The sequence below is a fragment of the Phocoena sinus genome, chromosome 7 (assembly GCF_008692025.1).
Source record: "Phocoena sinus isolate mPhoSin1 chromosome 7, mPhoSin1.pri, whole genome shotgun sequence".
Taxonomy (NCBI): domain Eukaryota; kingdom Metazoa; phylum Chordata; class Mammalia; order Artiodactyla; family Phocoenidae; genus Phocoena; species Phocoena sinus.
In genome coordinates this window covers 32,644,041-32,660,352 of record NC_045769.1, presented here as the reverse complement: position 1 = coordinate 32,660,352, position 16,312 = coordinate 32,644,041, and the positions used below count along the sequence as shown (strand labels likewise).

The following is a 16,312-nucleotide window of genomic DNA, read 5'->3' as shown; positions in this document are numbered from 1 at the left end:
CACGTCCCGTGCTTCTAGTGCAGCACCTTCCACCCTGGAGTTCTTCAGTAAATGGTGGCCATTATTTTTACTATTATTTGCACCCAGTGGTATGGTGTTTTTTTCAGTTCAATACATTAAAATTTCTAGCTATAAACAGGTAGGCAATATAAATACATAAATTTAGCTTAACCGACTTTACTAAAAGCAAATACGAAGCATACAAATCATTATTATAAAAACAAACAAGAAAACCCTTAGAACAAAAATATTCTTAACCTAAGAATTCTATGAGCTGCAAAAAGGATTAAAGTAATAGCCAGTGGTCCTACTTACTTCTGGCCCTAACTGACACTGTTGATTGCCTTCCCCACAGCTATCTCCTCCTCTCTACCCCTTTTCTGATAGAACCCCAATTGTTTGGATGTCTACCCCTCACCTCAGAGAGCAAATTCTGACTAGTGTAAACTAAAAATGGTGGCTTTGTTCCCTGCCAGTGATTGGTGTAACAGTGAGCATGTACTCCGGGCCAACGGCCCTCAGAGGGAGGGCTGTTAGAAGAGCTCCTGGGAAATATTTCTTTCCTCTTAAAAAAAGACAATACAGGGAAAAACAGTCCCTCGTCCTCTGCTGGATTTTGTTGGGTCAAATGGCAGTGGCCATTTGTGACAGGTAAGTCGGTCTGAGAATAAGCTGATACGCAGCTTATTAAGTTCCATACGCAGAAGATGGAACAGGGAAAGACGGAAAGAATGTAGGTTCTCACTGACAACTTTGAGCCACTGAAATAAATTCTTACTGTCTCCATGTTATGAGACCCCCAAATAACTTTTATTTATATTGATATTTACCTTATAAGAAATTAAAGCTGAGAAAAAGTTAAATATAAGAGTATACAAATACACATTCCACTACCCAGGGGAGCAAAGATATCATCACATGTCATGTAACCTTTTAGAAAACTCCATTATACACTTGTGAGAGAATGAGAGTATAAAAGGCAAAAAACATCTTAGCATTATTAGAAGAATAACATTGACATCACAGGTCCCTTTACAGGGTCTCAGGGACTCCAGGGGGCCCTAGACCTCATTTTGAAAACTGCTGGAGTAAGGTACTTTATACTGACTTTTAAAAAATTATTTGCTACTGTAACTAAGTGATATAGGGTATTCTCCAAAAACGATCACTTAATAAAGGGCTACCATTATAATACACCTAACTTTATCAAAGCAATCAAAACTCTACCCCCAAATCCTAAACCACCTCTTCAAACCCAACTGACAATTCTCAGACAAAAGCAAAATCAAATGATGATATAAACATGTAGACCTAAGTAGTTACCACAGGGCTACTGAGAAAATGAGAAAACGTAATGAGAAAAACGTAATCATCTCCATAATTATCCTGAACTTTTTAATGTTACCTTTTCCTAATGTTCCAATAGATCACTAAAAATGTCAGTTCTCAAAAGTACAGATATGATGAGTATGAGAAACTCAAAAGTTTGGATATAGGGGAAAAAAAAAATCACTAAAAACAGCTTAGATGGATCATAATACATGCGTGGGCTATCAGAGCCATAGTTCAGGAGAAAAGGGAGACGAGAATTATTTCTGGACCAGATGAGAACCAGCCTACTTTGAACTCGGGCTGTTGGTTCTGCTGAGTTAGTACCGGAAAAGAACCCTTCCCCCCACATGTGGCTCTGATCTAAGTCTTCCTAAACTAAGCCAGCTATTAAATGAGAGTCTCAGATTTATAATCTAATCCATTTTATATATTATGACTCAAAGCTTACAATTCAGTATCCATTTCCTAGCGTCATCACTCTAACCAGGGTCAGCTGCGGGATAAGCACATCCATTTCCTAGCGTCATCACTCTAACCAGGGTCAGCTGCCGGATAAGCACAGGCTTTCCCTCCTTCCCTCCTTCCTTCATTTATTTATTGGCCACAATGCACAGCTTGTGGGATCTTAGTTCCCCGTCTAAGGATTGAACCCAGGCTCCGGGAGCTGAAAGCGCTGAGTCCTAACCACTGGACCACCAGGGAATTCCCTTTACCATTCCTTTAAAAACCTATACAGAAAATAAGCAATAGGACACTCGATGGAGATCCAACTATTTTAAGATGTCCAATAACCCCCTCTATGTCTAACATCAATTAAAATTCCTAAAAAGAGATATATGTTTACCTTGAGCACCAGACAGTAGTCTGTAGGTGCTTTGTATTTACTCCGATAATCCTGTCCATAGTAAACATTGACGTGATCTAGCTGGAGAAAGCACACCAGATCCCGAGACACCTGCGGAAAAAACACCCGAAAGACTGAATTAACAGTAATGTGTAAACAAGCAGATATCACTAGTAACAGCTTCTAACTGAGAATCAAACTTTACCAAGTAGAAATTATTGCTATTTTGCAGAAGACAAGACAGTGAGATTCTCTGCAGATGCTTCTTTAAATCCATGATGCAACAAAAAAGGCAGTCCGTTTCACTTACTGTCTTGCCATTCATAAGGAACAATGACTTGCTTGGAAAGGATGGCACTTTAAAGAGACTTTAAATATGGTATAGTATTTATATTAAATACAATATAGTATGATAGAGCTCTCTGGAAAGAACAAGAGATATCATGTAGCTCAGTGCCTGTAGTACATATTTCGAGTATAGCAATTCTCAAGTCAGGGCTCCTCGCCAGTTAAACAGGGGCGACATGTACCTCTCAGGATGGTGGTAAACACTGGATGAAATTACCCTGTAAAGATCTTCTGCAGTGCTGGGCCCCCAGTAAGCACAGAAGTGACAGCTACTATGGGGGCCCTTAGCAGAAGCACATTACCTAAGCAAGGCTGAAACGCCTGTAATCCTAGAAAGGTATTCTCCCCCAAACAATAACAAGCAAAAATGACTCTGGCAGAAGCTCCAAAAATAAGAAATAAAAGCATGATTTCAAATTTGCCAGGAGAATCGAGATGGGCCCAACTAATGAGCAGAGAGTGAACATTTTCAGGTTTCTTCTTTCTTATAACAGATCAATAAACAAAGCAATGTCCTGTGTGTCCTACATGAGCTGAAACAAATCAGAGCCTGGATCACCTTATTAGCACGCTCACTACAAATTAAAATCAATCAGCATAATAAGGAAGCTAAAAGTCAGCAGAAGGGACGCACCTTTGCTTTTCCTTTAGGGACATAGTAAATACCAGATGCTCGCAAGAGAAAATAACGCTTTTTCCAGGACTTCTTGCCATCATCTTTCAACCAAAGGACTCCCTCAATTTCTGGTACAGTTACAGAACTTCCACAAAAACACTCCTAAAAGAAGAAGATGATTTATTTGGAAAGACACGATCCTTAGATTCTCAGAACAAAGTTGTGTTTACCCCTGTGAAATGCATGACACTGTGATTAAACCAAAATGCCTCTGTATAAAAACCATGCTGCTAATTTTACCTCAGTTAGAACTTTCTGTTCTAAACATTACATGGCTTTACTCTGGAACGACTATGGCAATCCCTAAGAACTTTTACCTAACATTGTTTTGAGGAAACTAAGGTGAAATGTCAACTGAGTTGCATATAAAAGTACTTAAATGCATTTATAAACAGCATAGTCACTAAATTTAATCAAAGTGTCAGAGCTAACATAAACATTAGACTTTATTTTTCTCCAAATTAACAACACATTTCGATTAGCTGTACGTTAAATAGGAATATATTTTAAAAGAAAGCAACATGCTAAATGAATGATTACACTTTCACAGTTTAAAAACTATCAATGTATCAAAACTTCTAAAACAGAGAATATTTAATACTAGGTTGAAAGGAATATAAACAAACTCAAAATTCTGGATTCTAATGTCTATACTTAGATAAAAATTTAATTTAAAAAATCAATCATATATTTAGTAAAGGAAAAGTAGAAATCCTCACTAAACTTGAACACATGAAGGTGAATTAATTTCTCTCTCCCCAAAACAAACAATTAGGAATTATGAAGAGTACTTTTCTTAATCATAGCTATAGCATCTCTATGAAAAGCTTAGTGCTGATCTTCATCTTCCTAATAGCCTTGTTGCTAAATAAGAGTTTATTCAGATTTTCAAACATACTAATGTCAACCTTAGTTCTCTAAAATCAGCAAAAACCAAAAATTCAATTATGTTTGAATTTGTTTTATTACTCTTCAAAATAAAGAGATGTATATATTTTTTAAAAAGAATAATTATGATTTTTAAAATTATTTGAGTTATTTCAGGCCAAAGTTTGAAATATTTTGTAAATAGCTAACTATACTCAAATTTCTCTCTGGGTAAGCAGATAAAACAGTACTATCACATCCTTCATGACCAGCCTTTTCTCCCACTTGTCAGCTACTAAAAGCTCATAACTCCTTTTAGCCCACTAGTACACTGCTTGGCAAAATAGTAAGTTTTACAAGGTTCTTCGGTGTTCTAATGTTCACACAGCTGAACTCTCTCCAACAGGCTATGGAAGAAAATAGGCTTCCCTAACTACGACTGTAATTATAAATATAGAGCACTGACATTCTGGACTTCAAAAAAGGTGCTTAATATTTGAATATTATAATGTGCAGGAAAAGGGGAAGGAGGGAAGGAAGTCATACCTCCAACAGCACTTCTTTGTTTCTATCTGCCATCTCAGCTGTTTCCTTTTTTCCCAGAAGATAATTCTGGAAAAATGAATAGATGAAAGTTAAAGGATAAACCCACTCTGCTATTCCCTTGGCACAGGTATGTATATGATTTCTTCTAGAGACACAGAAACCCTGTGTTGATTTCTGCCTACACAGAGTGAGGGGAACACCCCTTTGAAAAGCAACCGGTTCGTGGGATCTTCACGGAAATGCTTAACACTGGCCTCCTCCTTACCTTATCTATTTATCTTGAATTATTCCGTAAACTGCTCTCCCCCAAATCCTGAGGTGATATTACATGCAACAGCTAGCAAATATGTTTTTGTATATCTACTGAAAGCTACACTTACAGGACCTTAAAGGTTTACAAATTATTAAGTACAACAAGGAAGGCAAATTACCTTAAAATATGCTCAGTTTAATTGATCCAGATGGAGAAAATTTAATCTAAATCCCAAATTCTCTGAGGCTACCATGATCTCATTTGCTCGACTCAACTAAAATTTGAATTCTAATTATTAGCCTTATGAAACATTTTTTCACAATCATCCATAAAAAGATCTGCTGGTATTCCCAAATGTGTATTCTTCACTAAAAATACCCAGTAAAGATGTTTCATGATTAGGCTGCCTGAAGGATAACTATTCAATAACTTTAACACTGCTACTATTTTTCTCATTACTACTTTTTATAGTGGGGCTGTTTTCTCTCACCTATTGATTTTTATAAAATATTTGGGTATTAGGAAGGATTAACTCAAATATTATTTTGGAATAAGCAAAGATACTAAATAGATAAAGGTAACATATATTAGAATGTGGAACCATTTATAATCAAGGTTACTGGGTTTTCAAAAACATAATTTAAAATAAATCAAAGTGTCAACTGGATAAATGACAAAAGTAGAGAAACTTAAATATGCAAGTACTTTCCTTTGAGGGATAAGGAACTCACCAAATAAACAGCTCAAAACGGCTCTGAATTAGAGAGAACAGAAACCTGGTAACCCCCTGGAGGTAATCCTGCTTCCCCAAAGGTTCATCCCATCTGGCTCTGCAGAACTGGCAACTTCTTTGAGGCCTGCCACCTGGGCAGTAGTGAATGCTCCAACCGGGTGGTTACCAATCTTTTAACTCTATTAACTTAGCAGTCAGAGAATTATATAATATGAACATTTAAGAATCCTGACCTCTGTAAGCTATAGTCTCACCTGTGGGTTTTTGAAAAGTGCATATTTTTCTATACGCTCCATAAATATAAGCTTGTTTTGGCTATCTCTTGTCCAATTCAGAAGATTTTCAACCAAGTTTTCATGGTCTTCAAAGATTCTCTCTGTCCCAAAATAAAATATCAGTATTTTGTTAGTATTCATCAGAACTGCATAAAAGACAAGAAACCTTGTGAAGTAATTCACAGCAAAACCCTTAACTGACACCCCTGAGAGATTATCTAGTCTTCCCTCTATTTTCAAATAAGGAAACATGCCCTCGCGGTGTTAAGTGACTTCAGCAAAGGTCACACAGCTGCTACATGGAAGGATCAGGACTAGAATCTAGGTCTTCTGACTTCAAGGTCTTCTTCAGCCTTCAGCCTTTGCCCATCCCACCCTTAAAAAAAAACCCAACATGCGGGCTTCCCTGGTGGTGCAGTGGTTGAGAGTCCGCCTGCCAATGCAGGGGACACGGGTTCGTGCCCCGGTCCGGGAAGATCCCACATGCCGCAGAGCGGCTGGGCCTGTGAGCCATGGCCGCTGAGCCTGCGCGTCCGGAGCCTGTGCTCCTCAATGGGAGAGGCCACAACAGTGAGAGGCCCGCGTACCACAAAAAAAAAAACAAAAAAACAAAAAACCAACATGTTAGTTACGTTTCATAAATTCTGGTATTAAGTGTTTCTAACAGCACTCATTTCTTGTCATTCAAAATATTTCCAAGATGAGTTCTTCTTTGATCTATGAGTTTTGTTTAAATTTAAACAGAGATGTATTTTCTAATTTCCAAATTAGGAATCAAAGAACTTGTCCTATATATTGAACATATGTTCAAAGAACATATTCTAGAGATAATGATTTTTTGAAATTTCTTGAGAGCTGCTTATAACCTCATACCAGAATCAATTTTTAGAAATACTCCATTTCTGCCTGTAAAGAATGTATATTTTCCTGTTATTAGTGTTCTAAATATATCTCTATTCACTTTTGTCTGCTTGATTATATTGATCACTGAAAAGATTCTTAGATGAAAAGTTTCTACTATGAAGGTAGACTTGTGAATCTCTCCTGGTAGTTCTGTCAACTTTTGCTTTATAAATTTTAATGCTATTATTAGATAAAATTTAGAATGATTATATCTGCCTGATGAAGATGTATGGTTCTCTTTATCTCTAGTAATGCATTTTGCTTAAAGTTTATTTTGCCTGATAATAACATAGTTAATATTATCTTTCTTTTGGTTAGTGTCTTTCCACATTCCTTTTACTTTGAATCTTTCTGTGTCTTTAGGTAAAAGGTCTTTTGTAAACAGCAAACACTTGCATTTTGTTCATTCATCCTTTCTAATAATCTCTGTTGTTTAACTGAATGATTTACATTTGTCATAGTTTGTTTCCACCATCTTATTTTGGGCTCTTAGTCCCTTGTTTTCTTTTCTTTTATTCATTCACCAAGTACTGAATGACTACATATTGTATTTGAATCACTGTGCCAAATATGATTAAATGATAGTTATGGATCTTTAACTATGGCCATGGAAATATTCTAAAAACTAGCATCCAAACATTTTCTGTGTATGGTGACACTATATCTATGAACTCAAACCTTTCTAATTCTCTAAGAATAGTTATAGGGAAGTATTATTAGAATACATGTTTATACATATTAATAAACTTCTAACTTATGGTTTGGTTTTGGGGGTTGTGTATGTGTGTTCTGAGAGAAAAGTGTTAATAATTAAATTTTTATTTCTCTGGAAACTGCTGTGAAATATTTAAAGATATCATAGGTAGTAAGAGCAACGCAAATACATTTTTTAAACAAAATAGCAAGTTGAAATTGATTACTGATTGAATAAAGCCTAATAATTATTGCGAGGTTTCTGTAATCATACAATATTACAAAAAGAACACTTTTTAAAAGAGTCAAAGATGATATAAAAAATGAGGGATTTTTAAAGTTAGAAAACACCATACCAAACTACAAAACATAGGAAACTAAGACTTAGTACATCTAGCTAAAAATAAGATGTGCTTTATGTTTCCCCTGAAAGTCAAATGGTGGTATAAAGACTTCAGTACAAATGTGAATAAATGTAACTGTCCTTAGTAAATGTGTTCAATATATTCGGTTCTTATTTGAAGGGAAAAGAATATTTTGTTACCTTAAAAAAAGAGAACTTTGTTCTGGCCAAAAAAAAATCTAAAGTGAACTGGAAATGATACTGCATACAAAGAAATGTCAAAACACTTGGAGGGAAAAAAACAATGTAAAAAGGCCAGGGTTATATTATAGAAAAAAAATACAGTATAAAGATGTCTCAAGTTGCTTTTATCAACATGAAAACTGTTGAAATTACATAGAAACTAAAAAGTAATTATAGCAATGATACTACTAACCCATTTGTAACTCAGAGATGGTTTCCACCAGAGACCAGTCTAAACTATAACCGCAGTGAGATTTGTCCATCAGGTTGTCCAGCACTTGTCTCACTGTCTGCCTCTCATCCACCATCATTGTTTTAGAACTATCGTCAGACATATGGACTCTAATCACCAGCTATAATAGGAAAAAAGGAAATTAAATACAAACCAAAAAACAGGCATTCTAGAAATTTCTTCCAATACTGAGTAATGTTCTGAGTAATGTCCTTAGCGAAAATATAAAACACAAATAATGACTTTATTATGCAAGAAAAATACTCTAAAATTAGGTATTAGATAACCTAACTAAATAAATTTAATGTATTTTTAAAAATTAAAATAACAGGTAAGATTATAATAAGACTATTTTGTTTTACCCTTTTAGAATTTAAAACCAGAAAGGTACTTCTTTTATAATGCATTTTATCCACAAAAAAATACATGTGAAAAATGTATTAGAAAGAAATACCCCTCTATAGCTTGCTGTATCTTAGAGCTACGTTACATAAGCAAGGCAATTCTTCATAAATCCGTAAAACAGATAAAAATCCCAAACCAAGAAAAAGCCCAAATATCACCTTTTTCACTTGTGCCTCTTTAATTTTCTCTAGGGCAACTCTGATCTTCTCAGCTTTCAATTTTGCTGCCTGTTCTTCCTGTGAACACAAAGCACTTCAGATAAACTAATGCTAAAATAATGAGAATTATTTGAGAAGTCTTTTTATCCTTAAGGATGCTGCTAAAATTGAATTTCAGTAAGAATATAACTTCACACACTTATATAGAACGCAATTTAAAAATAACCGTGTTCACAAAGTGAGAGCAGACATATTATAAAGGAACATTTTTTAAGATGCAGACTTGAAGATCTCTTATAAGACTAGATTTTTATATTCTAGTGATGTAGTAATTTAATTTTAATTTAATCCAACAGTTTAATTCTCAACTGTCAATCTGAAGCAGATAAATTTCAGGTTTCAGGATAGGGAAAACATGAGGGTATCTGTGGGTCTGCCAGTGACTCTGAGTTTATACCCCCTCCAAAGTACAGGCAATTTTTTGCATAGTAATGTTCTGTCCTGTTATACTGAAAACATATCAGCATCATAAAAATAGCAAAAAACCAGTATCAATTTATCTCTTTGCAGCCATACAAAAATACTTAATAAAAAATGTAGGTATGTTCATATTAATATACAAATACAAATAGAGGAGGCTGCATTAAATTCTTAGGTTTTACTCTGCTTTGGAGCCATCACACGATATAATCAATGTCTCGCGTCTTTAAATGCAATTTTGTTTTTATTAATTCATGGATAAAAGTTCTTAAAATACTAAATATAATTTTCCAAATATTTAACTTACAGTAATTTCTACTTTATAAAATTTAGATTACAAGTAGTAATAAAATAAAACTATACTTAAAACATTTGCCTATTTTCTCCTAGAAAAACATATAGTACTGTAATACTGGTACTTACTTGTACTTTCCAGCAATAGGCCATAGTACACTGTAGCATTAATCTCCAATTGAAAAAGACTCATGTAAGTAAACCTTTGCTTATAATAAAGGATTCCTTTTTAATTCTAAGCTTTTGGTTGCTCTAGCAAATATCTAAAATACCTAAGAAAAACATAAAATGCCATATTATATATTTCTTTACTTAATATGACTTTAAAAAAAAAAAGAGAGAGAAACCTATTTACATCAGCCAAACGATCTGCTCTGGATTGTGATTAAAAACCACAATCCATGTGTTATTCTTCGTTAAAAAGCTAAAGTTTCTAGGGCAAAAAAACAAAAACTCAATTCATTTAATAGATTATTCCCTGTTCTCCTAAATTCTGTTGGCTTTCTTATTTTTTAACTGCTTCTCTTTCCATTTCACACTCTAGGCTGACTCCCCTCATTTCAAGCTTAGTATTTACTACTCTGGGGAACAGAGAAGAAAACAGTGGTTAGGAAGGACAGTGGGTTTGTTTGCCAGAAATCTGATCCATTTCAATGAAAGCAGTCAGTGAATTAACATAATAACTAAGGTCTGGAAATACTATCTGTAAACCCAATTAGACACAGAACAAAGAATTGCATTTTAACAATGGAGAGGAGTAAGATAAGACTTGATTCTTAGATATACTCCTCTGATTAAAAGATTAAATCATCCTACCTCCGCCTGTATGCAAATAAACAAATTACAGAATTATAAAATATGTTGACTGTATATTTTAACATAAGATACATTTTTTTTTCTTTTTAAAGCAGGCTATAAAATGAGAAAACTAGACTATTGTCATTAAAACTCTCATTAAAACGCGCAGGCTTCCCTGGTGGCGCAGTGGTTGAGAGTCTGCCTGCCCATGCAGGGGACACGGGTTCGTGCCCCGGTCTGGGAAGATCCCACATGCCGCGGAGCGGCTGGGCCCGTGAGCCATGGCCACTGAGCCTGTGTGTCCGGAGCCTGTGCTCCGCAACGGGAGAGGCCACAACAGTGAGAGGCCCGCGTACTGCAAAAAAAACAAAAAACAAAAAACAAACAAACTCTCAGCCTCTAGAATTCTGTGTCTTAGAGAAACAAAATCATTATTAAATTACCAAACCCTATGTGTTTCTGATGAGTGGAGCACTATTCTATACAGGAATTCTAAGTACTAGCATTTTCTAGCGGTTTTTATTAAATCAGTTATTTCATCATATTTTGGAAGATAAAGAGGGAAGCAGAAGTTTTATGAGTGTTATCTCAATGGGATAATGATTGTATGTTCTTCATGGCTCATTTGCCACATCCTTATATTGGTATAAATGGCTGCTATAAAGAAGAAAAATTTACCAAGGCAAAATTTCGAATTTCACTTCTTATTTCTGAAAAGCAAATTTAAATCTCTAAGTCTGAAGAGGAAAAACTGATAGTATCAATGCTTTGTGTATCTGGAACATAAACATGAGCTTCTAAAAGGCCAAATTCTTTTATGATATTACGATTAATCTGCATAAGTTAAAAAATGTTTAGAAGATTTCCTCAAAGCCAAAAAACATTTTTAAGAAAAAGAGAATATTCAAGAGAATGAGGAGACAAGCCATAGACTAGGGGAAAATATTTGTAAAATATTTATCAGACACATCTGATAAAGGACTATTATCCAAAATATACAAAGAATTTTAAAGCTCAACAAGAAAATGAACAACCCAATTAAAAAACTGGGCCAAAAACCTGAACAGAACTCACCAAAGCTTACACAGATGGCAAATAGCCTGTGAAAAGATGCTCATGTCATATGTCATTAGAGAACTGCTATCGTTGTTTTAATTTAAACAACGATATACCACTACACACATATTAGAATGGCCAAAATCCAAAACACTGAAAACATCAAATGCTGGTGAGGTTGTGGAGCAACAGGAACTCTCAGTCATTGCTGGTGGGAATGCAAAAGGGTACAGCCACTTTAGGAGATAGTTTGGTGGTCTCTTACAAAACTAAACATGCTCTTACAATATTCCAGTAATCAAGCTCCTTAATATCTACCGAAATGAGATGAAAACTTACCTCCACCCCAAAACCTGCGCACAGATGCTTATAGCAGCTTTCTTTATAAATGCCAAAACTTGGGAAGCAACCAAGATATCCTTCAGTAGACAAATGGATAAACTGTACTACATCCAGACCACGGAATATTATTCAGTGCTAAAAAAAAGATGAGCTATCAAGCCATGAAAAGACATGGAGGAACCTTAAATGCATATGACTAAGTGAAAGAAGCCAACCTGAAAAGGCTACATATTGTATGATTCCAACTATATGACATTCCGAAAAAGTAGAACTATGGAGACAGTAAAAAGATTAATGGCTGTCAGAGGTTAGGGACAGGGAGGGATGAATAGGTGGAGTACAGAGCATTTTTGTGGGAGTGAAACTACTCTGTATGATACTATAATGATAGCTACACATCATTACACATTTGTCCAAAGCCATAGAATGTACAACACCAAGAGTGAACCCTAATGTAAACTATGGACTCTGGGTGATAATAATGGTCAACACTTGTTCATCAATTATAACAAACGTACCACTCTGGTGGGGGATGTTGATAATGGGGAAGCTATGTACGTGTGAGGGCAAGCGGTATATTGGAAAACTCTGTACCTCCTTCTCAATTTTATTGTGAACCTAACACTGCTCTTAAAAAATAGTCCATTCAAAAGTGGAATATAAAAATTTAAATATAGCATTCTGATATTGGTTATAAACACCAAAACAGTATTTTCATACTCCCATTTTATTATTATATTATTTACCAAATACAACAGAATACAACCATTGCTATCTTTTGAAGCAGTGACATAAAAAGTCATTCAATTGTAAGATTAAACTCCCAGATCAGTTTCTGCTCCACAGGCTAAAAAGTTGACACATAGGAAGAAAGGATTAAAGAAACAAGAGAAACAACCAGTTGACATACATTAAACCAATCAGATTTCCTAGCCATCAATAAGAAACCATTTTTATGTAGAGCAGCCAGGTGGGCCTATTTTAACATCCAAACTCAGCTATTCTTCCATTTGCTCAAAATACTACTCTTAATAAATACATAAATTGGTCAAACTTGAATTTAAGAACTGTGTGCTTAATTTCAACCTAGGCAAATTTTAGTTTATCCTTCTCCAGTTTATTAGAAGGATAATCAATCCCTGCTAGAAGCTTTTAGAAGAAACAATTGATCAAAATGCCTCTAACTATTAGAGTTTGAATGTCACTGGAGCAAAACTGGAAATAAAAATATTTGTATCAAATTGCAAGATTCATAGTATTTTATACTTCCCATGGGTAATAAGCTCTTCCTCAGAAAGTTGGCTTGTATTTACTATATTTAAGCTAGAATCGTATCTTTTAACCATAACAACCATAGAAAGGAAGAAACTGTTTTAAGCTGAGTGCTGTGCAATACAGGAAAGGTCATTAAATCTCTGCTGATGTGTTTAGATTATATACTGAGAAGACGTCTAATAGTTTACTTATTTAGGCAAGGTAAATCTCTGTTCAATGTCTGCAGGCCAAGTTGAATACAAAGAACAAAGCTTTATTCATCCCATCTTCTCTTCTGTTTGTTAAAGTTGACAAACTCAGGTAGGTCTTAAGTTTTCTGCCCCTTATCTTTGGGCTATCCCTTTGTTCACACTGTTTGTCTCACAACCATCCTTAACATAAGTAAAAGATACCTCACACATATAACAACTTAACTTTCTCTCCTATCCCTTCCCTTAAAAGGGCAAGAGACAACCTATTTTTCCACCTGAAAAACTCCTGTGTGGCTATCAATAACCATCAAATGCCAAGCCTCCTCAAATTTACATAAAGGACAAAAACTCCGTTACGATCTTATGATTAAATGAAAGCCAATGCTGTGGTTACAAAGTGTTACAGCATTCTCTTCATGTTACAGCATTCTCTTCAGCGTAAAAATTAGAATACTTACAAAAAGAGTTACAGTTGCAAAGAACTGGCTAGTGAATTCCTTCAACTAAGAAATTATTAAGGCTTTGTGGGTTCGGAACCAATGGGATTGAAATTAAGGAGCTGAAGAGTAGTTAGCAATTTCTTTGAGGTCCAGTTTGTTTCACAGATTACAATAAAGTTGTGTAAATTAAAATGATTCAAAGAAAACTTGGAGTGATTAACACTTTAATGCCCACAAAATGTTCTATTCTATAAAACTGCTTAGAGCCAAAATAATAATAGTAACAACTAGTCTGCTTCCCCCTGAAGAAATCACGAAACAGATTCTCTCACTAAGAAGAGAACTCATATTAACTGAACACCTACTTGCCACACACTACAAGGCATGTATCTCATCTAATTCTCAATAATGCAGGGGCTAACATTATTATTATTATGTCCACTGAACTAATTAAGGCCCAGAAAGACTTATCTTTCAAAGATCATACAGGCAGTTACCAAGTGAATAACTACTTGCTCTTTCTACCATGTCACAGTCCCTTTTGTCCTTAAGGATTATACCATACATATACTTTGGGGATAACAGTAAATAAAAACCGCTTATCAAAAATAAAAGACTTTCAGTAATATAAAAGCATTTTTACAACTCCTCTGAAGCAAAAAAAAGGGTGGTTAACAGTACAGCAGTCCTTGAAACCTCAATGGTCACTAGAGGACCATTCTTTTACATGACAGATGTTTGTCGAGACTGTGCAGGCTTGGGCTTGAGTGCAGGGTATACAGAGCTCCTGCTCTCATGGAGCTTACATTTAACAAGAGACAAGAAAGAAACAGGTATGAGATAAGTCAGTTAGTGGTCAGTTCTATGAAAAAAAATAAAATAAAGCAGGTCAAAGGAGTAAAGAGTGAAAAAAATGCATTATTATTTCAGGAGGTCAGGGAAAGCCTTTCAAATGGTACCCAGAGACTTAAGGGCATCAGATCAGCAATGTGTCTTTTGCCCATTGCTCCCATTTATGGCAAAATAGTCCTGTGCTGGCACTAATGCTGCTCCTAGAAGAAATAGGTTGGCATTGTTTTTGCAGAGGCTCCTGGCTCAGAACTGTATAATGGGGTAGTTATTTCATTAACAGTGATATAATGACAACTGGATTGGGGATGGAAACAAACAAACAAAGCATTCTTTTTGCATTCTTGGCCTAAGCAGTGTTACTGTGTTCATTTTACTGTGTTCTAACTACCCAGTGTTACAAAGTCCTAGTTTGGAAAAGTGCAGGTCAGAGGTCAGTCAGTAACTGGGACACCATGCTTTTGGGTAAGGGGAACCAGACTGCCACACAGGTGGTATGAAAGAGGTATAAACTCAACTTAGCTTCAAAACTGCCATGTGCTCTGGTAGAGGGCACTGACATCGAGAGGTCCCTGTGGCTCTGGTTATCTAGGAATTTCTGGCACCTCGCCCTTGACTCCATCCCCTACTCCACCCTAAACGTTTAGGTTCTATGCTACTGAGTCACCTTCCTGATCAAATGTCTTGTTGTATAAAAGCAGGGCAGTATATAGAGGTAGCTGGAGTCAGATGTTGGCCACATACACCAGTAATGCCAGCACCTGGATCTGAGTAGCGATGGCTCTGACGCTGCAGTGAGTATCAACATCTCTTGGGCAAAGGGAGATGAGAATACTGCCTGCACTTTTTCCAAACTTGCAAACACCTACTCTCCCTGTTATAGGAACTCTGTTCTGTTCACTGCTGTATCTCAAGGGTTGTAAACAGTGTCTGGCATATAATAGGTATTCAGTAAATATTTGTTGAATGAAGTTATTCTCTTCAATAGATTCTCACTGCATTTAGCGGGGGGCGGGGGGGGGGGAACTCCTTAGTGTGCCTTGAATGATCTGATTCCTGTCTACCTCTCCAAACCTAAATCAAGATACTCATATCTTCATTCAACTACTCAACTACTGTGGCTCTAGCAACATAATATTTCTTCAGCTTCTCAAACATGCCAAGCTTTTTTCTCCCTGGACCTCTCTACTTGGAACAATTCCCTTCACCCTCAAGCTGGCTTCTTTTCATCCTTCAAGCTTTACATTAAATGTCACCCCTTATAAGGGCCTTTGCTGATGTTACCATCTAAAGGAAATGTAGCCCTAATCCTCCCCCCAGTATTCTCTATTACTTACCTTGTTTCCTTCATAGCACTTAACATGATTTAGAGTTTGTTTACATGCTTGCTTGTAAACGTTTTTTTTATCTATATTCCTAAATAGACTGTGAGCTGCTGAGGGCAGGGACGATGTCCACTTCATACAAAATTATTGTATACCCCAGCACCTAACGCAGTACATGATTAAACAAATATTTGTTGAATAAATAGGCAATGGAAATAGTAATATGTTACACTTCATCTGAGAGCAGTATACAAAATGCACTGGAGGAGGGACAGGCAAAAATAGAGACAAGAGTCGTGGCTCTAATAAAAAATACGAGGCTGCTTTAGGGTGGTGGCAATGGGAATGAAATGGATGGGTGAACTCAACCAATCCTACAGATTATGACAAGCTTATTAGAGCTCTCAGATA

General features: G+C 35.8%; 1 protein-coding gene across 3 annotated transcripts in view; it reads right to left on the bottom strand.

Annotated features, from left to right (window-relative positions):
* The window catches only part of RAPH1 (Ras association (RalGDS/AF-6) and pleckstrin homology domains 1), a 97,708-nt gene that overhangs the window by 16,981 nt on the left and 64,415 nt on the right, over positions 1–16,312 (bottom strand). For all 3 annotated transcript variants that reach the window (XM_032637444.1, XM_032637445.1, XM_032637446.1), the window contains 6 exons: positions 8,852–8,929; positions 8,250–8,409; positions 5,854–5,975; positions 4,614–4,679; positions 3,159–3,302; positions 2,177–2,287 (listed from right to left, as the gene is read on the bottom strand). In XM_032637444.1, the coding sequence (XP_032493335.1) occupies positions 2,177–2,287; positions 3,159–3,302; positions 4,614–4,679; positions 5,854–5,975; positions 8,250–8,409; positions 8,852–8,929 (681 nt within the window). The remainder of the gene's footprint in view (positions 1–2,176; positions 2,288–3,158; positions 3,303–4,613; positions 4,680–5,853; positions 5,976–8,249; positions 8,410–8,851; positions 8,930–16,312) is intronic.